Source organism: Anarrhichthys ocellatus, unplaced genomic scaffold, assembly GCF_004355925.1.
Source record: "Anarrhichthys ocellatus isolate YVR2014 unplaced genomic scaffold, GSC_Weel_1.0 scaffold13, whole genome shotgun sequence".
Classification (NCBI taxonomy): Eukaryota; Metazoa; Chordata; class Actinopteri; order Perciformes; family Anarhichadidae; genus Anarrhichthys; species Anarrhichthys ocellatus.
In genome coordinates this window covers 7,203,570-7,227,943 of record NW_022280043.1, presented here as the reverse complement: position 1 = coordinate 7,227,943, position 24,374 = coordinate 7,203,570, and the positions used below count along the sequence as shown (strand labels likewise).

Here is a 24,374-nt window from a genome sequence, read left to right as displayed (position 1 = left end):
CTAATGCATTCAGTCTTTTCCGCCTGGAATGACCAATAGAAATCTTTGAAGCGCAGTCTCATGGTGGACTTTGATAAACCTTTGGTCTCTGTAGAGAGTCAGCGTTACATCCAGGCTTGTTACTAAACAGTACACAATCCACAAGGGCCCAACCACATTGGTTTTGGCTGGGTCATGTTCCTGCTTTCTTCCATACGCGTGATCCAAAGTGATGTGTCCTCTAATCAAGTTATTCATTGTCCTTGCAATCCTTCATGAAGACTTCTCACAGGCGAAGCAAGTGTCTGTGATACTGAGGGAGAAAGCTCCTCTGTTGAACACAATTGAACAGTTCATTGTATGATACTGTAGCTCGTTTGTGGGCATAATACACTGGCAAGTGCACATGAGGTAGGGGACTGAAATAGAGACAGCCTTGGCATTGTGGACATTTCATGGTTATGGAATACTATCACGCAGGGTAAAGATGAGAGCAATGGAAGAGTCCTGGGGCACATGCAGAATTTTACTGATATGTTTACCACCAATTTTGGAATTTGGAAATTGAGTATTAGTAATCAATATTAATGTGACGTTTGTTGCTGTCAGCATCTTTTCAGACAAAGGCAGCTAATGAATATGGTGGAGTGTTTAGCAGCTAAAGACTCAGGAAGCACTTTCTCTCAAGAGTTGGTGAAGACAAAAAAAAGCGTTAAAAGAAGAGTGAATATTGAGCCCCTTTCCCAAAAAGCCCACTAACACAAACTAACATCTGGCTTGTGTCGTTAGTTAAACATGAAACCTGGGTGGAATATTTGCACCTTTCCAGCGTGATGTTTGAAGTGCATACATAATAAAGACAATCAACAGGGATTTGGACAATATTATAATTTATTAACGTACAAAACATACAATTAAGATGCTCACCTCAATGCCACCAGATTCCAGTCAGACAACAGTAATTTTACGTTGCTGATCATCAAAACACACTTGATTCGACAGAATAAACCAAATTGAACTCATCAACACCTACTTTGGTTAGTCTTCGCACTGTTCCAACAATCACCAACTGTGGTATGGTCCAAATTAAACCTTTAATTCACTAAGTTAGAGCATCTTAAAAAAGATTTTGGGACATTTGCCTGTCTTATTCGGCAACAGGAGGAAGGAAATAACCTTAAACAACATCAAACTTTATGGCCATGAACTATTTTGACAACGGAAGTATCAGCAGCCAGTCACACCTCTCTTGTAAAGCCTGTAAAAGATGCTGCCCCAGCTAAGTGGTGTAAGCAAGCTGAACAGTCTTCGGTGCATGAAGAGGTTGAAATGATTGAATAACTGAGTTAGTGATAAAAGGACTGCTTGTTCACCCTGGCCTAGCATCTGACTTGAGAATGACATGTGGTCTAGAAGTGCTAATGCACGTGGTCACAAGGCATCAGGGTGCATCTCTTCCCTATCTTTGGTATGATCTGTTATCAGACTTGATGTCCAGGGTGTTATGAATGCCACTTCAGTTACTACAGTTATTTTGGGGAGCAACACTGAATATGATACTAATTTAAGAGAAAAGGGAAATAATTTCACTACGGAATTGAATCATCATCTCTTACATGAAATAAGGGACATTTGTGTGGCTTTGTGACAATCATCGGTCTTTCATTCATGGCTGCTTTTTAAAAAAAAAATGTACTTTTTAATTATGAAAGAAAATTGAGCTGTTTCGATTCTAAGAAAAACAAAACAATCCCTCTCTGTTTGTCCTGGCTTTGACTCATCGATCTTGTCACCATTCCAGCATGAAAAAACTCTTCACAGAACACATGATAGCAGACTGGTTTAAAGGCTACAACCCTAATACTGCGGGCTTGTTTGCACATTACACACATTATTTATAATGGAATACGGGGCTTGATGAATGGGCTCCCATGATCTTCCTCTCAATCTCTCATTGAGCAGGCATGTCCTCCTGAAGGGGGTGCTCGTTGGAGAAAAAAGAGGAGAGCATGCATTTTAAATTAATCAATCCTTCTCATTTCCCCCTCTCCTCCCAGGCAGACAGACCTCTCCTGGAGGGGGGTCTGCGGCAGTGGGGAGGAAAAAAAAAAACAAAAAAAAAACACTGTCATCTGTTTTCATGGAGGTGGCTGAGGCCCAGCCTCTAGCTGCGCTTTGGCTAGTAGAAAGAAGAGAGAGATAAGGAGAGAAAGAGTGAAATGAGGGTAAGGAGGAGTATGGATTAGACGAGAGAGGAAGGATAGAACAGAGACCCTCGAGGTGCAGGAGGAGGGAGGTCGAGTGAAGCAGGGACGAAAGGAACAGACAGGAGAGAGCAGGAGGCCACATGCTAGTTGGGTCGGGATAACAGCCGGGGATCCTGGGAAATGCTGGCCTCCACACGTATACAAAGGCAGCTCACAGATGACAGTGCAGTGGCATACCAGGCACCGATCCAGAGCCTCATCCCCGATGGGAAGAGTTCCTCTTTCACTCTATCAAAGTGTCTCCCTCCCTCTCTCACAATATCACTCAATTTCTATTTCTCTCCATTTCACTCCCTCTCATCTTTCTATTGTCATTAGTCCCATGTTATCAAATAAACTCTTCCCGTCAATGCCTTTCTTCACTGGTGCTCATAATCAAATTAGATTTGCTCCAAGTAGTGGGAGGAAAGACTAACCCTCAGTGCAGACACCAAACAGACAACGCCCTTCAACTGACATTTGTTTTCTCAATAACTTGTGTCTTAGGCAATGAGAAGAGAATGGTAGATGTCACACTCCCACACAGGCGCGTGCACACACACACACACACACACACACACACGCACACACACTCAATTACGTGTGTAGAGTAAACAGAGTATCAACTGGGTTTAAGGCAATGACAACAAACTTAGAGTGTGGGTTTCCCCAGAGGTCTTTATGAGCTGGATTTCTCTGTGAGACTATTGCCTCACTCCTGTTTACAATCGCACCTGCCCTTGTTGTCATGTGTGTCACTGTAGCTGCAGGGAATTAAAATGTGTGTGTGTGCGTGTGTGTGTGTGTGTGTGTGTGTGTGTGTGTGTGTGTGTGTGTCACTTAAGAGCTTAAGTATTCAGTATTATCTCTATTCTCACATTTGTAGAAGTGTTGGTTCTTATTATACAATTATTATTATTATACAATGCTTATAATTTAAGCATTAGTTATTGCATAGTTGATCAACAGAAAATTAAAAGGCGGTTATTTTGATAAGCGATCAATGGTCGAAGTTATTAAAAGCAAATCAATCAAATAGAGGATTTGCTGCTTTTCTCTCTTGTATATGATTTGTTATTGGATATTTTTGGGGTTTGGACTGCTGTTAAGACATTAACAAGCACTTTGGACATTTCGTATTATTTTCTGACATGTTATAGACTAAACAATTATTTCATTAACTACAAAAGAAAACAGAGTAATTGAAAATATTGACATATTTGTAGCCCTACAGTCCCTGACAAATGTCTTGTCGCTTGGGTACAAGTTGACCTTAAGTGCCCCTCAAATATATTTGTAATCAATTTTTTTTTACAAGAAAAGGCTAATTTCAATCCCAACAGCTTTTGAAATAATGTTTTGGTGCCAAACGAAACTGCTGAAAAGCATCCTAACGTTCACAGCTTGGTAAAGCCCACTGAGTCAGCTTTTGCAAAGACAAAAGTCTTGTCGCCTTGTCATATGATGCACCCAATCCTAGACTACAGCCTCACCTGTGATCAATAATTGATCAATCAATTAGTGGGTGTGTATAAAAAGAACCCCAGCACACCAGACCTTCACATCAACTGCAACTTGACCTCTGACAACATGCCTAAGATTCACCCTGAGACCAAAGCGTTGATTACCAAGAGGCTGAAGACCAGATCCACTGCTGAGGTGGCTGACACCTTCAATGTGTCTCGGTGTCAAGTACAAAGAATAAGAAAAAGATTTGAAGAGACTGGAGATGTTTTTGACAAGCCCAGGTCCGGCAGACCCCGCAAGACAACTGCTCGGGAGGACCATTTGTTGGCTCGAAAATCCAAGGCCAGCCCCTTTTCCACTGCAGCAGAGCTCCACCAGGCCTGGTCACCTCAAGTCCCCGTGTCAACCAGGACAGTTTGTAGAATTCTGTCTCAAAAATGGCCTCCATGGTCGAATCAGTGCCCAGAAACCAGCACTAAACAAAAGGCAATTAAAAAAACGTGTGGCATTTGCCAAGGCCCACAGCCTGCTAAAAGGATGGACGCTGGAAAAGTGGCAGAAGGTGGATTTCTCAGAAGAATCTTCGGTTGAATTACATCACAGCCACCGCAAATATTTCAGGAGACCTACTGGAGCCCGCATGGATCCGAGATTCACCCAGAAAACAGTTAAGTTTGGTGGCGGAAAAATCATGGTCTGGGGTTACATCCAGTATGGGGGTGTGCGAGAGATTTGCAGGGTGGAAGGCAATATCAATAGCCTAAAATATCAAGAAGTATTAGCTACCTCTTACATTCCCAACCATAAAAGGGGTCAAATATTGCAGCAGCATGGTGCTCCATCGCATACTTCCATCTCTACATCAAAGTTCCTCAAGGCGAAGAAGATCAAGGTGCTCCAGGACTGGCCAGCCCAGTCACCAGACATGAACATCATTGAGCATGGCTGGGGTAGAATGAAAGAGGAAGCATGGAAGACGAAACCAAAGAATCTTGATGAACTCTGGGAGGCATGTAAGACTGCTTTCTTTGCTATTCCTGATGACTTCATCAATAAATTGTATGAATCATTGTCGAACCGCATGGATGCAGTCCTTCAAGCTCATGGAAGTCATACAAGATATTAAATACGGATCTCACAGCACCACTACTTAATTCACTGATGTTATGCAATATATTTTTGTATTTGAAGTAAATTATTTGTTCAATTTTCACATTACTCTGTCGGCGACAAAACTTTTGTCTTGCCAAAATCTGACCTTTCTGTGTTCATTAAATGATCAATCTTTCTTCAGTGAAGCAAATTTATTTTAGTATATTAAACATAATTTGGGAGGGTTTTAGTTTTCATATGAGCCATTTCTAAAACCAATGGATGAATTAAAAGTCAGGTTATAAGCTGTTGTTTCTACAAAATGGATAAGTGACAAGACTTTTGTCAAGGACTGTAGAGCACCTGATGTACTGCCTGCCTCTTATGGTATGTCTGATCAAGACAAACCCTTTGTATTCTGTCCATCACCTGGTTAAGTGTGCTTTTGCTCTGCTGCAACACTGATCATCATTATCCATGCTACCCACATGCCCAACCATTTGCCGCCACAGCCACTGTTTATCCAGCCCACCAAGCACATGAGCAGCCATAATGACACTAATTGCCCAAGAGCTCACTTTTCCTCTGAGTGGTTTTGTACTGCATTGTGCCTTTAGAGCCATCTGTGTTCCCATCTTAAATCGATCCATCTTGCACATTCCAAAACTACAAAAGGACAGGGAAAGGCACCACTCCCATTTATAAATAATGTGTATGGGGTGCGGGGGATGTGGGCTACTGTTTCTTTGTGTCTATTTGAGCCGGGACTTGGACCTCTCCAGCCTACTGGAGGTCTGGGAGAGTGAAGCGGCTCATGACAGCTGACCCCAGTGCTATCAAACGTCATAGGGGGGAGGTGAAGAAAAAACAGTTTCTATCCTCCTTCCGTGTGGAAATTTTATTTTTATTAAAATGTTTGTTATGAACCAGTTTCATTTATTCTTATACCATTACATTACATGCAATATATGGTCTTATTTTAAACAGTAACTGCACTATAAAAGGTGTTTTTAAACTATTAATTAATGATATGACTGATGAAACACCTCAATGCTAATGTTTGTATAGACATTTCTTACAAAATTCATAAAAATCTGCATTTCATGGTCAAAAATGGATTAAAACGCCATCATAAAAGAGTAGATAAAAGATAATCGAGTGTGCCGATGAAGCATTAAGTTGTTTAATTTTTCTCATTTAGTTTCTGGCTAGTTAGCTAGCCAATGTTAGCTTGCTAATGCCACCATGTTTCATGCTAATGTTACACTTGTTGCAGAAAATCACTGGAACTATGGAACTACGGGCTTGGGGCCAAAGGCAGCAATGGGTCCCTGTTTTGTTTCCAAAGCTGTTGCCCGCTCTTCTCCCGGCAAAGTAGTGAAGGAGTGAAGCGGAGCGACCGCAGGGTAAATTCTTGTCATGTTAAACAGTCCATTCATCAAAATTCAATCACCCATGCCATGTTGCTATTTTCCATGCTACTGTAGCTGTCATATTTGTCATTGATGCATCAAGGCTTTTGTCAAATGGAAGTGGGCGTGGTTTCATTTCTCAGGCTCAGACCTGGGGGTGAAGTTACATTTTAATATAGAGTAGTACAGATGTTCAGTTACTACTCCTAAAACATAATAATTAGTTAAGAGAGAAGAAAAGGAAGATACATTGAAATGTGAGTGAAAACAGACAAGATATTTTAGAGTTATTTTTTAGAACTCCTTCGCATTAGCTCCATTAGCATTAGTCAATTATTATAGACTATGGTAACAGAAAACAAGTATTTCTTTTGCATTTTCAAGGGGAGTTAAATATTTCAAATATTTAAGTAAAGAGGTAAAAATGAAACACCAAAGTCTGGTTTACATTTTGTACTACCTTGTCATTTGCAAGTGTCTTCATCATTTCAAGTGTTGATTGTAAAAATAAATAAAAAATATTTCAGGGCAAACAGCAGCCAAGTGCAGCGGCAACCCTTATAAAGAAAAGCAAATAAGCATATTTCGCAAAATGACAAACTATTACATCAAAAACATTTTTTAAGAGCCCATGAACACGTCACTTTGTATTTAGACTTTGCAGTCACTGACACATCTGGCAAGATGTTATGTCCATTTTGATAGTAGCAAAGTAAATCAATCTTGTATGAGCTCCACATTTATTTCAGTATTCATATCTCTCCAGACTCATTGGCTTATCTTGCACTTTGTGGAAGGCAAAAAAAAGCATTATATAGACAATCATTAACGGCCAAGAAACACTGCAGAACATGGCACTATATTGTCACTGTATCTGAAAACTAGAACATATTGAAGGTGGTTAATACCATGCACTGCCATCCACTCACGTGTTTTACAAAAATGTGTATTCAAGGAGGTGGAAGTACCTTTGAATTGCCCTCTCTGTGATTTCAATATTGCAGAGGAGATGAGGGAAGCACAGTACCTCTTCATGCAGGAGGTTAATGTGTGTCTGTGCTCACTTGTCAGATGTAATTGAAGGGAACAGCTTATGAAAATGAGGTGGCAGGGATGAGGTCTTTAATTAGATCAAGATCATGGACAGAAAGGAATTAGAATCACCACTCTCATTACCTACAGCAAAACTGGAGCAGCGTGACAGTGAATACACGAAGAAAAACTTTAATATCTCACAGACAGCATTACTGTATCAATGCGGTTACGAGGGACCATTGCTCTATTTCGTATACTGCCTTACTTGGCCAAACCGTAAACTTTAAGGGTATCAGTGCTTACAACAGTATCAATCTCTGTGTTGCTATATCTGAACGGGACAGTGCACATTAATAAAAACATTTCTGCAAATGCGCCAGAGTTAGCCAAAAGGCTATTTTTCATCTGATGCCTTATTTACCCCTTCAAAGTCACAAGGTTCAATATGTGTGAATAACTATGTTAAAAGCTCAATTTGGCATAGAAATATGCTGAAAATGCAACATAGAACTTACATGCCATCTAGTGGTGAAGCTGTTAACAAATTAACTGATGAACAAATAAAAGAATAGGAGGTGACAGAATTATGATAAGAATGATTAAAAAAAAGAATTGAGATATTTTAAAGTATAGGTAAAAAAAAGTAAAACAATTAAATTAGAATAATGATGTATGATGATATTATAAAATATGTCCATGAACATTCATGGACAAAGATGTCAAAGATGTCAGCTAACTGTCCAAGAAAATGACAACTTAAATATTCATAATGTTTCAATAAGGCAGATAAAATGTTATTAATCCCAAGCGAAATTGCTTTCCAGCAGTTACAATGCAAAGTGGGAGTGGCAATATAATATAATATATACATTAGCAATAAGGTTAAAACAAATGGTACAAATACAAAATGTAAACAATACATGCAAGGAAAACAGTAAACCACAAAATATATATAAACTATATATTATAGACTATATATGTAGTCAGGATCAGTCTAGGGTGGATTGCATGTGTGTACAGTATCAGATCTGAAGTCAAGTTAGTATTACTACATATTACAATAAATTTTGCTTACATTGACCTTGAATTACGTTTGCTTCATTTGCAGCCTCAAATGTTGAATATCTTAAGAGATTAAGTAAAAAGTATCACAAATGCCATCACAACTCAACAGTAGTATACTTATAATTTTCTCTTATTATTTTATCAAGGCAGCAGCAAACAGAAAAGTCTTCAATCTCAATTTAAAGGAGCTGAGGGTCTCAGCAGACCTGCAGCTTTCTGGGACTTTGTTCCAAATATGTGGAGCAGAAAAACTGAACACTGCTTCTCCATGTTTAGTTCTGACTCTGGGAACAGAAAGTAGACCGGTCCCAGACGACCTAAGGGGTCGGGATGGTTCATAAGGTAGCAGCAGATCGGAGATATATTTTGGCCCTAAACCATTCAGTGCTTTGGAAACCAACAGTAGGATTTTAAAGTCAATTCTTTGTTTGACAGGTAGCCAGTGCAAAGACCTCAGAACTGGAGTGATGTGATCCACCCTCCTGGTCTTAGTGAGGACTCGAGCTGCAGCGTTCTGAATCAGCTGCAGCTTTCTGACAGGCTTCTTACAGAGACCTGTAAACACACCGTTACAGTAGTCCAGTCTGCTGAAGATAAATGCATGGACAAGTTTTTCCAAATCCTGTTGAGACATAAATCCTCTAATCCTTGATATATTCTTCAGGTGATAGTAGGCTGATTTTGTAATTGTCTTGATATGGCTGTTCAGGTTGAGGTCTGAATCCATAACACCTAGATTTCTGGCTTGGTTTGTGTTTTTTAACGTCAGTGATTGAAGCTGAGCGCTGATTTTTAATCGTTCGTCCTTGGTACCAAAAACAATTACTTCTGTTTTGTCTTTGTTTAATTGAAGAAAATTCTGGCACATCCAGCTGTTGATTTGTTCAATGCAGTTACCCAGCCCTTTTATGGGATTATAGTCCCCTGGTGACATAGTTATGTAGATTTGTGTGTCCTCTGCATAATTATGAAAACACACTTTGTTGTTTTCCATAATCTGAGCTAGTGGAAGCATGTAGATGTTGAACAGAAGAGACCCCAGTATTGAACCTTGGGGAAAACCACGTCATTTTAGTCAGCTCTGATGTGTAATTAGCTACAGACACAAAGTATTCTCTGTCCTTCAAGTAGGATTCAAACCAGTTAAGTGCTGTGCTGATGAAGAGTAAACAAAGCACGGTTATGCTTTTTCTGTTATTTATACAGCCTCCCAACCTGCAGAGACCCGAACATCATCCAGCTCCTCGTCTGCTGGACCCACGACATCCACCGGTAGTGTACTTCATGTAAACTTTCATTGTATGCCAACCCATGAAAATCTGATCATTTTCTTTAATTCAAAGTAAAAAAAAAATATTTCAATAGGTCACACTTCTGAAGAGATGGAGCAGACAGTTTGGGAGTGTGGCTGGTGCCGGGAACCTGACCCTCCCGAGAGCTCAGAGGGATTGGTGTCGTGGGTCCAGTGTGACAGCTGCCACACATGGTATCACACCATGTGTGTGGGCTGGGACGAGGAGCTGGATGAGGAAGATGATTATTTTAAATGTCTGCCACACATGGTACCACACCAAAGTCAGAGAGGGGTGTTTTTTTCCGCCACACCTTGAAGGCCGGTCCGTGAAAATATTGTTTTACATGAAACCTCTCCGTGGTGGAATAAAGATTGTGGACCACTGTGTTTGAGTCTTGTTGTCTTGTGTTGATGCATGGATTCACTGGGGTTCAACTGGGGCCAAGTAAAACCTGACATCGGTGACAGACCCTGTAGTTAACGGCAAGATCTTCTCTGGTACTGGGATGAGTGGGATTGTGACTTATGAATGAGTGGACATTCTGATGTAGCAACCTGAGGTTACTGAAGCTTCTGTTGTCTGTTTGAGCTGGTGGTGGTTCATGGAGCACAGTTTCTGCTGGTTTCACTGAGGTTGAACTGGGACCATTAAGTCCCAAAACAGACTCGATGAGACCAGCAGCAGTTTTGATGACCCAAGGAGCAACAACTAGGCCCAAATATAACATTGTAATATTGGCGGTTAAAGAGAGTTGAATAGAAAAGTTGACTATTTCCTCTGATATCCGAGTATCACACAAATACAGGTATGCCTTCCTCGGTAACCTAACCCTGACATTCGTCCACCTGATTGGTGGATCCTGTGGCGGCGGCAGACTGTGATCTGCCTGAGAGGCTAAGAGTAGGGCATAAAATACCCTACTGTCAACTGAAACGGAAGGACACAAACTGATTTAGAACACGTGGTTCTACTGCAGGGGGGACGGGGAGACGGTTGAATTCACAACAGTTACTGATGCGAAACAATAGCAACGTCTTTCTCTTTTTGCCGTAAGGTAGGTTTTGTGTGGTATTACGAGGCTTACGTGGTGTACCCGAGAGTCCGTTTATGATGCTGCGAAGTGTGTCGTTGATAAAATGGTCACAATTATCTAACGTTAGCTAGTTTAACTGTAGCGTGTTAGCTGTGTAAGCCACGCAGGCGGTTCATATTAACTTAACTTCGTTGTTGTTAACATTTCGCATGGACAACGACGCAAAGTTAACAGTCAGCCTGCAAAACTGGTGACAGCAGTCTTTGCAGCAGTTTGTGGAACAATAGCTAAGCTACGTCAAAACTTCCCCGTCCACACCACATCAACAGCTTCGTGTGAGCTTATGTGCTTTATTAGAAATACGTGTTGGCATCCAATGACAAGATGGTTGGACTCGCGGGAGCCTCCTCCTTCATATGAGCGGGCTTGTTGGGTTGTTTGTATTTCCCGCCATTGCATTTCAGATAATGTGGTTAACCTCAATGTTAAACGTGCAGTAGTTGTAAGATCTGCTTTAAAACGTACCTCCTTATGGTTTTTGTCGGATCTACCCGTTCAATGTCACCATGCGTTATGTGTCTGGATAACGTGAGGGCGCGATCCAGATGTAAACAAAGCGGTATTCGCACCTCTCCCAAGTTTAAAAACGCATTAATATTGACTGATTTTAATATTTTCTATTGCTGATGCATGATATTGTAATGTTACAACAGAGGAATATAAGTTGTAAAATAGAGTTTGACATTGGCAATAGAGCACTCACATTGTCTGTGTTGCATCATTCATCTCATGTGTGGTTGAACAAGTTCAAGCATGGGCACAATAGTAGGACAAATTCAGATTTTTTTTTTTTGTCTTGTTTCCAGTCTTCGCATGCCACTATGAAGTACATCCTGGTTACCGGTGGTGTTATATCTGGTATTGGAAAGGGCATCATTGCCAGCAGCGTGGGGACAATTCTCAAGTCCTGCGGCCTTCATGTCACAGCCATCAAAATCGATCCATACATCAATATTGATGCCGGCACCTTTTCACCATATGAACACGGTGAGCGATCGAGTGCTTCCGACAAACTTTTATACTTGTTTGAGGTATCACCTGCTGTTTAATGTGTCCTTTTGGTTAGACGGACCATGTCGTTGAGTGGGTCAAGCTGTTTCCATACAATAGATGGTTGTTATTGTCAGTTTTCACTAGTATTCACTAACCCTAAGGTAAATGGATGTTATGTCTGTGTGGTGCAGGTGAAGTTTTTGTTCTCGATGATGGCGGTGAGGTGGATCTGGACTTGGGGAACTATGAGCGTTTCCTAGACATCTGTCTTACCAAAGACAACAACCTCACCACTGGAAAGATCTACCAATCTGTCATCAACAAGGAGAGGAGGGGAGACTACCTGGGCAAGACTGTACAAGGTGAGTGACCTGCTACAGAACATGGAAGCCCCTCCCATGACCCTAAATTCTGCAACCCCACTTTTGGCCGCAGAGAAGCACACTTGCTGTATTCTTCTACACAAGTATGTTCAATAAGCAGTGATCAGTTTTATATCTCTTTTATTCTGTAAATCTGTTTCCAGTGGTACCCCACATCACAGATGCCATCCAGGAGTGGGTGATGAAGCAGGCCAGGATCTCAGTAGATGATGATGGCGTGGAGCCTCAAGTTTGTGTCATTGAGGTAAGTCGGTCTTGTAGGTACTTGTATCTGTTCTCATCAAGCAGGGATTTTATGTAAATGGTGAAACAAGATTCTTCGTCATAAGTATCATATATTTCGGCAACTCTTAAGCGATTTGTGACCAATTATTAGTGCATTCATTGAAATTAGATGTGTTGCCTGAAGCGATAGAAAATAATAGCACCATTCAGCAAGCAGAGAAATTGCTGAACTTGCACAAATGGGTCCGTCAGCAAAGCAGAAACAATATTTTGAAAAACACTAAAAATTTGTGGATTAAAAAAATGTATTTGCTGTGGAGTCTGTAAATCCATACTCCTCTGCTAGCCCGACAGTAAAACAAAGTATTTTATTTGTTTGATAGCATACACAGTAGAAGTAGATCATCCTTTGTATATTTGCAGTTGAAACGAACCAAATCTTCATAAATGGAGTTGAATTATTACCCGGTCTCCAGCTTTTATTTTCTCATGACATAAATCTTGACCAGCGCTGAAAGTTTTATTAGCTCAGTACAGCTAATGACATTTTTACTTTCTACGGGCGTGGCGGTTATATAAGTTGGTGAGAACCAACCTGTTTGTTTTGTGCATTCAGTTCTATGGTATGAGCTGGGGTTGTGTGTCAACAGCTGGGAGGCACAGTGGGGGACATTGAGAGCATGCCGTTCATCGAGGCCTTCAGGCAGTTCCAGTTCAAGGTGAAGAGGGAGAACTTCTGCAACATCCATGTCAGCCTGGTACCACAGGTATGACACAGCAGTGAACACACGCATGTCGCGTTGAATTTTCTTACAAGTGAAGTAGGTCCAAGTCTGCTTTATTCAGTTTTTTTTTTTTTTTTTTTAATTGAAGGAGAAGGGGTTAGAGAATACCCACTGGTTTATCTGTCGCACACATTTAAGCTACAATTTGACTTTTGTGCCCTCAGCCCAATACCACAGGAGAGCAGAAAACCAAACCAACACAGAACAGTGTTCGAGAACTCAGAGGGCTTGGCTTGTCTCCAGATTTGGTGAGTTAGATTAAAACTTGGCATTCCCTTCTGCACCACAGATGTAAACAGGCAAGGCCTCTCCTGTATGTGTAGAAAATCTATATCCAATAATTCTTGGTTATGTATTCATCTTATGTTGTACACAATCAAATCAAATCTACGGCAAAATGTACGGCACTGAGGGGAAAACTTGTTCGGACACGTGCTCTTGGCTACAAACAAATCACTGTCTAGTGCACTGTATCTCTTTGGATGCATTTATTCCCTTTCACATTGTCACCACAGCATTAAATCAGCATTTTTTAATGTTATTCCTGCCGATGAATCTGAGCATGCCAGTCACACTCTGACACCAACACGACACGACAGGATATGTCACGGTCAGAAGCTGTTAGCTTCCCGTCCCACACACCTGATTCTCATCACCAGGCACTTATATTCACTTCTACATTAATGCTCAACGTTGTGTTCAATGTCAGAACTGCATGTATACATTCACCTTGTGTTTCCTTCAAACATACAATAAAACAAACAAACTGCATCATGGTTCCAACAGTATTTATATGGTAACCTTTGAGACTATACCAGTCATGCAAACGTGACGCCTTTCAGCTGAATTTTCTGTTTTGAATCCCGATGGTCATCCCTGATTAGTTTGCATGCCTGTTATACGCTCGTCCCGTTTTAAAAACAAACATATTGGTCCTTTGCAGATCATGTGCCGCTGTTCATCGCCTCTAGAGACGTCCGTCAAGGAGAAGATCTCCATGTTTTGTCACGTAGAGCCCACACAGGTAAAGTACAGTGACAACAAACAATCTGACCTGGTATCAATTTGGGTGATATTGATTCAATTATTGTCTGATGGGTGAATGTGGCATTAGCTGCACACAAAGCTCCAGCATGTATTTTGAGAACTTGCAGCCTCAAATGTTGAATATCTTAAGAGATTAAGTAAAAAGTATCACAAATGCCATCACAACTCAACAGTAGTATACACATGATTCATGTAATTGTAATGTTGAGTATCAGATGGATCAGATTATATTTGATTTTCTTAAGTCAATGTTGACATCGCTCGTCCTTTTTTATCAATTTAAAACATAAAGACGGATAACATGTTTTGTCATTCTTTCCAGGTGATCTGTGTCCATGACGTCTCCTCGGTCTACAGAGTGCCCCTGCTGCTGGAGGACCAGGGGGTTATGAGCTACCTCTGCCAGCGGCTGAGCCTGCCCATCGAGGTGAGGCCCAGAAAGATGCTCACAAAGTGGAAGGAGATGGCTGACAGGTGAGGACGTTAACCCTTTCCTACATTGTGTCTTGCTCAAGGGTTGTAAGGAACAAATAATTTACCTTTACAGTTATGGAACAGTTTGTAAATCATCTTGCTCTCTCCTCAGATCTGCCCGTCTCTTGGAGCATGTCTCTATAGCCCTGGTGGGGAAATACACAAAGTTATCCGACTCCTACACCTCCGTCATCAAGGCCCTGGAGCACTCGGCCCTCGCAGTTAATCACAAACTAGAGGTCAAGGTATGGAATCAGTTCCAGTTCTTTATGTTTGTAAACTGATTTGTGGATTTTGCAACACTGCTTTGCAGATTGTATTATCAGTTGTCACAGAACGCTTGTAAAACTGGCATAATACCTAATGTTTACCCATATTTAAAGAGTAGCAGCATTTTGACAGAGAGCAACATCTTGGCTAACACGCTGTGTCTTCATTGCAGTACATAGACTCTGCAGACCTAGAGGTTGCCACTCTGCAAGATGAGCCCGTGAAATACCATGAGGCCTGGCAGAGACTCTGCAGTGCTCAGTGAGTAGACAAACTATAGTTACACAGCTTCTTATAGAGTACGCCACATGATGGCAGCAGAGCGCTGTAAGGCCCAGTGGTTTAAGCAGCTTTATAAAATGCTCAATGACTTCTTTGTTTTGTAGGAATTCACAGTGTTTTATTACATGTTCGTGTATAGATTACACCTGCAATGTACTGGGAGGGGGGGGGAGTAGTATGTTTGAGTCCTGTAGCCATTCTCAAGCAGGCATTCTCATGGGGCCAGAGTAAGAAGAAAGCCGGTGTCGCTTAATCAGATTATGAGCAATTATTTCTTACCACAAAGTTTTGCCAATACAAAGTGATGTCTGCTAGATATCAACCTAAGTCCAGCAGCCATTAGTATGTTATTGAACTAGCTTACCCGATGGCTGTTACAATAGCTGTCCAGCATTTTGCCCCTCCGAACATGTAGAGACGGAGGATTTCTATACATAGATCAGCAGGAAGTAGTTAGTGCCATGGGGGAGTTTCTCCCATTGTGAAGAATAAAGAATAGCCTCCATACAAATATGAATTCACATTCATTGTCAGCATCACCTTAAATTCCAGACATCTTTATGTCTTTCTTTGCAAAAAAATCCCATTTTTGTACTCGGCGTCTAGTCGAATGATCGCTGTGATTTACTAAATCTGCTGTAACTCGTCTTAAATTCTACCTCTTGGGGCTGTCTTTTAGTTATTCAGTCATAACACTTTTTATCAATAATGTGTCTAAAGGTGTGCAGGTGTTTTTATATTGTGTAGGTTTGCCTCAAAGATAATCTGGACTTGTTTCTAAAATGAACCGAGGCTATCACTCTTTCCTTCCACCCCACAGTGGTGTGCTGGTACCCGGAGGTTTTGGTGTGAGAGGGACAGAAGGCAAGATGCACGCTATTAACTGGGCGAGGAAACAGAATAAGCCTTTCCTGGGTAAGTGATGTCGTATTGTAAATGACATGCAATCATCAAACCTGATGAGAACTAGACCCTCAAATGTGTCGACTGTTGCTTAAGACATGTTCATATTTGGTGTGCAGCTTCATATTTGCATCACTGGATTAGACGGCTAAACGAATAGCTAATGTGCATCTTTGGACTTTGTCATATTTTACAAAACTGAAACCTCATCAATTGATATTAAAGGTTTGCTCTGCAGGACTTTGCTAAAAAACATGAAAGCTCCCTCTAAATCATCACTTAAACCCACTTGAAGTGTTTGGCGTCTCTGTATCTGTAGAGACCCTCGACCTGTTTGATCTTATTATGATTATGAAGCATTATGTGTTTGGGTTGTCTGTCTGTCCGTACGTACCGTCTCGTGAATGAATACCTCAGGAACACATTGAGGGACTTTTCTTTGAATTTGGCACAAACGTCCACTTGGTCTATAAATCTAATCAGTTCACACTCGAGTCCAACAGTCAAGGCCACTGTAACCTCACAGAACACGTTTTTGGCCATAACTCAAGTATTGACATGACAATTTCACACAAATGTCTGATTAGATAAGTGATGACATTTTGGACGCACATGGATGTAAACTGCAACTTGACTGGTTGGCGGAGGGACACGTCTGCGAGGCGGTTATTCTGCAATATACAGCTACACAGAATGAAAATTGTGGATTTGATTGGCACATCAGAGTCCAGAACTCAAACCACCAACTGAGAACACGCTGTGTTCAGGTATATACAATGTTACAGCACTTACTTTATGTGAGATTCAAAGCTGAAATTAGTTACTTTCTGTGTTATTTTTGTACATAATTCAGATTCTTCAATGTCAAAATGAGAACAATCTATTTTCTTTTTCCTTTATGAGGAAAAAAAAGCTAAATTGCATCACTTAAACATCACACAATGACTTTAAAATAATCACTTTCAAATGCTGCCGTGACCCCCACTGTGCAAACCGCTTACATGTCTTAATGTATGACTCCTTACAATAGCCCTCATTGTGCACTCATCCTGCTGCTCTTGGTTTGTGCAGGAGTATGTTTGGGCATGCAGCTGGCAGTGTGCGAGTTCGCCCGCAACGTTCTCGGATGGGAAGGTGAGTAATTGCACAGATCAGCTGGTGACACTGTTAAAATGTGTTCTTATGGTTTCTAATTGAATGATGAAAGAACCGTAGACCTGGTGGGACGTTGAGCTTAGATCAGTTTCACTTATCTCATCTTTTTCAGATGCCAACTCCACAGAATTCAATCCAGAATCCGCTCACCCTGTGGTAGGTTATCTTCTCTTCAGAGCTCATATCCCATCATACCAGCCGAGTCTTTACCAGAATGGTTTTAAAACCCTATTTGATCTCGACAGGTGATTGACATGCCGGAGCACAACCCAGGGGAGATGGGCGGGACTATGAGGTTGGGGAAGAGGCGGACTATTTTCAAATCCGGCACGAGTGTACTGAGTATGTATCCTCGTAGAGTTAATGGTGGACTGTTTGATCACTCCAGCTTGTGTTTTTTTGCTGACTTGATATCTCATTGTTCTAGGAAAACTGTACGGAGGCGTGGAATACGTTGATGAGAGGCACAGGCACCGATTTGAGGTAAAACAAGCTTCTAAAACCTTTTTGTATGAGAGTACGAAACAAATGCATACCTCGTAACCTTCTTTCTCAGAAACCTTTCCTGAATCCTTGAACCATTGCTCATTCTAGGTGAACCCGGAGCTGAAGCACCACTTTGCGAAAAAGGGTCTTCGGTTTGTCGGCCAGGATGTGGAAGGAGAGAGAATGGAGGTCATTGAACTGGAGGGTGCGTGTTATTGAAAACAAGCGTCCACCTGCTGTTGCTAATGATCGGGGTAACGCTTTTCTAATCTTAGTGTCCACTCGAAGCGCTTTACAACACGTACTCGCCCATTCACACACTGGCAGACGCTGCCATACAAGCTGCCACCTGGTCATCAGGAGCAATAAACATGCACACTCCCAAGGGAGCAGTCTGGGCTTCAGTGTCTTGCCAAAAGACAGTTTGACACGTGGACTGCATCTCCACTGTTTCTTAGACATGCTTTGCCTCAAATGTCCTTCTTTGGTAAATATGTCAGCCGTGTGTCATATGCTGACTGTGGTGTACCGTACCGAGCATCGTGTAGCAGGTTAATATGTCCGTGTTAATTGACTGGTCTTTGTTGTTTCAGATCATTGTTACTTTGTTGGAGTGCAGTACCATCCAGAGTTCACCTCCAGACCCATCAAACCTTCTCCTCCATACTTTGGTCTCCTGCTGGCTGCTGCAGGAAAACTCCAGGGCTACCTGAACAAGGGCTGCCGCCTCTCTCCACGGTAAGTTTAGAATCAAATGACTGTATGATGCAGGTCATAGGTTACATATAATTAGATCTGTAAAGGGATTGATAAAAACAAAAAATGGTTGGCATTTTTACGTGTCATTGAATTTACTGAAATGGAATTGACTCGTCAACCCGAATGGACGTTTACAAGCACATTTTTATTCAGTGTCATAATCGACTCTCTTACAGTGAGTTTACAGTGACACTATATCATCATTGCATCTGCAATCGCAATAAAGCAATCCCTGTCTGGCATTCCTGCTGTAAAAGTCATTTGATGTATTCATCCTATATTCCAGGGACACTTACAGCGACCGCAGTGGCAGCAGTTCTCCTGAAGAAGACATGTCTGAGCTGAAGTTCCCCCCTTTGTCCTGAGACTAAAGCCCACGTAGTCGTTGTGTTTGTGTGTCACTCGTGCAGATAAATGCAAGGCCCAGAAAAAAAAGGCAGGAGGTCTACTCTTAACTGATGCAACAAAGGGTTTTTACATTCTTCAGTATACAACAAGTTGTTACAATTTAAACTCTGTATTCACTGATTGTATAAAGGTGAAGGGATGTCTTGCTGTGAACTCTGTGGGGCTTTGAGTTGCTGCATTAAGGAGAAGCTGGGACAAAGTGTTTATGTAGGAATGAAAACAAACAGAATAGAGTGAGACTTGGACAGTAAATCATCAGTCTGTCGGTACAGAGGCTTGTGCAACTTTAAGATCATGATGCTTGTGCGAACACGAGAGGAGATATGGATGCTGTGTTTTGCAGTGAAGTATAGAAGACGCTCAGAATATGCAGATTAGTTTGCAGCAGTGTCAAAATGTCAGGGTCTGCATATCGGGTTTGTTTTTGGGGCAACTCCTCTGCAAATTCAAATCTAATGTATGAAAACATGAGACATTATTACTTGGGACAGTTGTTTGTGACTTGGATTGCCAGAATCTTGCCTGTTTATAATGACGGTTAGATATCATTAGCTTGGTTAATGCATGTTTTACAATTTAATGTGTTGATGTTTTTCTCCTTTTTTAGGTTTAATACCAGCTTACAAATCATAACTCTCATTAGCGGTTACTACAGAAAAGTGAGTAAGCTACATGCTTTCTGTTTTTGAATACTCTAGCACTCTATTACATGGAGTGTACGAGCAGAACCCCAAGAGTATGATATTAAACTGGACCACAAAGTTGTGTTTTGGTGACTGGTGTGTGTGTATATATATATATATATATATATGAATATTGTTTGTCATAATGAGGTTGATGGTATAGGCATCAGCCAATATCCCAAGGACACTAGTTTTATTTCTTCATGAAAGTTGTAATGGATTTTGCACTTTGGGGTGTTTTTATGCCTTAAACCTGAACTCACCAGTTCTGCTTCCATGGTTTTTATGGTCGAGACCTTTTTACCTGCTTACGTCGACAAACATGATTTTAAACTCCATTGCCTTTTACTGTACTATCTGACCCAGAACTTCCTAACATGAACTATACAGATGCAGTCATCTGACGAGTCGTCAGTGGCACTTCAGATAACATATGAACTGAAAAAGAAAGCTTGGCATATGAAAGCTGATGTCTTAAAAGTGAAAGAAGAAAACCAAAGATTTGATCTCGGAACCGGAGCAGCTAACTGTAGATGATGAGCTTCAAGCTTTCAGATTACATTTTCACTTTGAGTCTTCTTACATTGAGTGCACCTGAATAGTTATGCCTTCATTTATCTGCTGGTGACCCAAATATATGAGAAACGAGAAGTATATATGAAGTTGCATGTGTGATGCGATATGTGTACACTCTGAATAAATATACTTATAATATATTCCTCTTGACAATCTGGCCTTTATTCTGGTGGACCTGAGAATCTGCGTATGTTCTGCTTTTTACCAGTCACTATAAAAGGACATGCGTTAACATTAACACTCCCGCACGTCTTAAAGAGGATTAAACAGCTTTGCCTTCACTGATGGCACTATTTTCAGTGTTTGAAAGTGGGAGCGCTTGAAACCACGAGTCTGTTTACTGTAGTTATGTACAAAATTAAAAGTCTTAAGTGCTCTAGCAGTCACTGGAGGCTGTCTTATTCATTACATCCCACAATATGAAAAGATTTCAGCTGCGGTTTTAACAGACCCAGAACAGTTAAATAATGTAGTTGCTCTCTAGTCAATTTGGGGGATATATATATATATATATATATATATATATATATATATATATTTTTTTTTTATTCTCTAATGTTTATATTTGGACCACAGGTTGTGCCCTATGTGCAATAGCTGCATGACTAGATTAAAGAAAGTAGACCTGTAGTCCTTTCTAAAACTAAAGTTAAACCTCCCTATTGTAGAAAAAGGAATTGGATATCCTGAGCGGTTCCTCCTGTTTCCCCATTGAATGTAGAACTGTATTGTCTTTAACTTCCCTTTTTAGGAGGCGGTGTACACTGTACATACGAGACCATAAAGTGATAACAATTGCTGCAAATCGTGTGGGGAAACCAGTAGCCCACACTCATCCTCACCGTCTACGATTGTCAATGATGACATGCAGTTACGAGCTGGCGACAGCAGGAAACTACATGGTTTGCCTTGATATGGTACTAAATGCAACCACCACTTCCTCATAATGCCCCCCTTTCCTTGTGCATCTGGACCTCCCATTCCACAACAGCCCTCCCCGTGTCGCTATGCTGCCCCGCCTTTTGTCAAGTATCAACAGGCAAACTTCAGAAGTCCACACCCCTGCACAGCACACTCATGCACATGCCTACAGTAGCAGTTAAGATCACAAATGCAGCTGTACTGGGATCTACTTTGTGGGACATATTTCTCAAGATGCCTGCTTTTGAAGAAGTTTTGATGAGCCACCGTGGGAATGGGGCTGAGGGACTTGTGATGCAATCATCTGCTGCATAGGAATTTGTGATGACTGTCAACACTGCCTGCTCTACTGATAGTGAGATTTATAAGGAGTGGCTGCTGTGGTTGTTTCTCAACATTTGGAGTGTCAAAGATAGGGAAGCAACTGGTGGGAAGCTGATGTGGGATTGCTAGTCTCTTACAGGTTTCATCTCCTTTTTTATCTTTTTCTCTATCCCCATGGTACCATCTAGGCTGTTCAATATATATATATATATATATATTTCATTATTCCTGCAGTGTACATCTTGTTTTTTTTGTTTTTGTCATACCCACAACTTCTATATGCTTCTGTATCCCTACAAGCTGTATTTACAGTCATGCCTCTTTTCCACAACCAGCAACAATGGACCTGACTTTGTGGCAGTACCAGTTCAGGATCATCATGCTGGGGGACTCCACAGTGGGCAAGTCTTCCTTGCTGAAGCGCTACACTGAAGACCTGTTCCTGGAGTCCATCAACCAGACGGTGGGAGTAGACTTCTATGTCCACTTCCTGGAGGTGGAGCCGGGGGTCCGTGTCAAGCTTCAGTTCTGGGACACAGCTGGACAGGAGAGGTTCAGGTGAGGATGCACCAGACCTCGTCGCACTATGCCTCTTTGTGTAACGCAGTAATTATGCATATTCCCAAAAATGACTCTTGTTCATGCAAATATGCTAAACAAACTATCACTGGTTATTCCATTCACACCGGAGTGATTGATCAATGTTTGCTTTCAGCTATGACTGTGTGTACACTCTGTCACCCTCACAGGATCGGTGTGCAACGCTCACAGAGGGGCAGTATGTGTAATGCTTAAAGTGGAAAAGGCAGATCTTTAAGAGGGCATTCTTCTTCATGAGCAGCATATTTATCAAGAAAAGAAGCAGTAACGTGTCATTCTGTCTTCAAATTCATTATATCTCTTCTCCAGATGAATGAACTGTAGCTAATTGCAAACTATGCTCCTCTCTGCACGATATCTGTAGCCTGCTAATCCTACCCGAGTCAGCTAAAAAAAAAACTCAGGTTTGTTTGCATTAAGAAGGATTGAAGAAGTCCGTTTTTACCCAGTAGCTGCTGGGAGGACCGTTCGCCGTGCCTTTCCTTTGCTTTTAAACATTAAGTGTCTCATGGGGGAACCACATGCCTCTCCACAGTTTCATGATTAGGGTGAGGGGGTGAGGGGGGGAGACAGTGATGATCAATTCTTTACAAAGAGAACAGACCCTTTGTCAATCAGCTTATCTAAAAAAAAAAAGCTCACTTCAAACAGTGCAGAGAATCGGCTGATTATTTGCTTACTGGAACAGGAAATTCATTGGTAACAAAGTCTGAACTCTGCACAGTGAGGGCTTTGTGAGGTTTTCATGGTGGTGGAATTCAAACCTGTTTTTCCTCATGTTTCCCCCGTGTGTCTCTTCCTTCCTCAGGTCAGTGACCCGTTCTTATTACCGCAACTCAGTCGGAGGTCTGCTGGTGTTCGACATGACCAACCAAGCCTCCTTTGACCATATTAAGGAGTGGCATGCCGAGGTGTGCGAGCGAGTGCAGCCGCAGAAGGTGCTGTTCGTCCTGGTGGGGCAAAAGAGCGACCGTGGTGATCAGCGGGAGAGGGTGGTGAGTCTGGAGGAGGCTGAGAAACTGGCCGGGCAGCTCGGGATGCCCTACGTGGAGGCCTCTGCCAAGACGGGTCAGAACGTGAGGGAGGCCTTTGAGCTGCTCACTCGGCGGATCTACCAGGGTCTGTTGAGCGGAGAGGTGGAGCTGCAGGAGGGCTGGGATGGAGTGAAGTGCGCTGCACCACGGGCGCTGCAGTTGCAGAGAGCCAGCCTGGCTCAGCCCAACACAGCACCCAAGAAGTGTTGTCCTTAAACTGTGGGCTGGCAGCGATCACCCATGTGCACTCATGTTACTGTAGAACCTAGAAGCGGTTGTGGACGTTTACTGTAATAACGTGACCATCGTGAAAAAATGTTTTTGCACCTTTGCTGCGAAGATACAATCTTAACCATTTAGTAATGTCAGACTGATTTGAGGAAACATTTTGTGTATTTGTATGTACAAAGCTTTGACATTCCTGAAATGGCTTAAAAATTAACTTTAGAAATAAAGGTGTTTGTAACTGATATTTTGCCATGATGGCAGCGTGGCAATGTTGGTTATCGCCTCTTTGGTCCAGACTGAAGTACCTATAGAACCTTCAAACTATTTGATGGATTGCCATGATGACATTTTGCAGACATTGGTGGTCCCTTGAGGATGAATTCATCCGGAGTTTGGTGATCCCCTGACTGTTCATCTAGCACCACCAGCAGATTGACAGGTTTGACAGGTGACAACTATTGCATAGACTGCTGTGGAATTTGCTAAAGGTGTTCATCGGGTCATTTCAATGACCTGATGAATGCTTTGGTTTACGAAAACTAATGCCACTAAACTAAGGTTTGAGGATGTTGAACATGGTAAATATTAGCTCTATAAATGCTTCTCTTAAGACTACCTTTTGTGAGACGCTAGGCCGACTGAACAAGATATTCTGCTTTATCTTCTGCACACACATCTGTGATATTGTCTGTTTTGCTCGTTCTGATTGGCAGCAGTTACGGTGCAGAGTGCCCTGGTTGAGTTTATAATTGTCCCCTCTATGACGATGGGAATTAATGCTTTGGGCTTAAGTAGTTGTCTGGAAAAAGCTTTGTTGCATCACCGATAATTGCACAGCATGCTTAGAGTGAGCGATTGTTTTCAGGTGCTGTGGTTGAAATTAATTAAATGAAACACCTCGAGTGCATTTGGATATTGTTCTTTTGAAATGTTGCAATTACTGTCCATGCCTGATAAACAGCCTCCTGTGTTTCGGCAACCAAAAAACTATTTATCTTGTGACTAAAAGACTCCGATTGAAGATGATCACTGACAGGTTGAAGCAGTGTGGCTGTATACTGGTTTGTGTCCTTGGTGAACAGATTTTACACGTTACAGAAGCCCTTCCCTTAACTCAAATGTAACCCCTTCCTGTGCGTAAAGACACTGCAGTT

General features: G+C 41.6%; 2 protein-coding genes across 4 annotated transcripts; both read left to right on the top strand.

Annotated features, from left to right (window-relative positions):
* Positions 1–10,538: 10,538 nt before the first annotated feature.
* On the top strand, positions 10,539–20,603 carry LOC116386384 (CTP synthase 1-like). The gene is made up of 18 exons (XM_031852526.1): positions 10,539–10,645; positions 11,491–11,671; positions 11,869–12,039; positions 12,204–12,304; positions 12,936–13,052; positions 13,235–13,318; positions 14,014–14,094; positions 14,440–14,591; positions 14,704–14,836; positions 15,034–15,122; positions 15,964–16,058; positions 17,118–17,180; positions 17,314–17,357; positions 17,447–17,543; positions 17,629–17,684; positions 17,796–17,892; positions 18,281–18,425; positions 18,733–20,603. The coding sequence occupies exons 2-18, from the start codon at positions 11,506–11,508 to the stop codon at positions 18,809–18,811; spliced, it is 1,770 nt and encodes a 589-aa protein (XP_031708386.1). The 5' UTR covers positions 10,539–10,645; positions 11,491–11,505; the 3' UTR covers positions 18,812–20,603.
* Positions 19,451–24,127, top strand: rab42b (RAB42, member RAS oncogene family). 3 transcript variants are annotated; one of them, XM_031852535.1, is made up of 3 exons: positions 19,451–19,513; positions 21,694–21,916; positions 22,767–24,127. In XM_031852535.1, the coding sequence occupies exons 2-3, from the start codon at positions 21,699–21,701 to the stop codon at positions 23,206–23,208; spliced, it is 660 nt and encodes a 219-aa protein (XP_031708395.1). In that variant the 5' UTR covers positions 19,451–19,513; positions 21,694–21,698; the 3' UTR covers positions 23,209–24,127. The 3 variants fall into 3 exon arrangements, with proteins under 3 accessions (XP_031708395.1, XP_031708394.1, XP_031708393.1); XM_031852534.1 differs by lacking the exon at positions 19,451–19,513 and adding an exon at positions 20,942–21,030; XM_031852533.1 differs by lacking the exon at positions 19,451–19,513 and adding an exon at positions 21,411–21,497.
* The last annotated feature ends 247 nt before the right edge of the window (positions 24,128–24,374 follow it).

Bases quoted from the DNA above. Each gene is read 5' to 3' on its own strand.
- LOC116386384 (XM_031852526.1), top strand. From the start codon at position 11,506: ATGAAGTACATCCTGGTTACCGGTGGTGTTATATCTGGTATTGGAAAG. The intron at 11,672-11,868 runs GTGAGCGATCGA...TGTGTGGTGCAG, and splicing joins CTTTTCACCATATGAACACG to GTGAAGTTTTTGTTCTCGAT. The intron at 14,837-15,033 runs GTATGGAATCAG...TCTTCATTGCAG, and splicing joins ATCACAAACTAGAGGTCAAG to TACATAGACTCTGCAGACCT.
- rab42b (XM_031852535.1), top strand. From the start codon at position 21,699: ATGGACCTGACTTTGTGGCAGTACCAGTTCAGGATCATCATGCTGGGG. The intron at 21,917-22,766 runs GTGAGGATGCAC...TTCCTTCCTCAG, and splicing joins GCTGGACAGGAGAGGTTCAG to GTCAGTGACCCGTTCTTATT.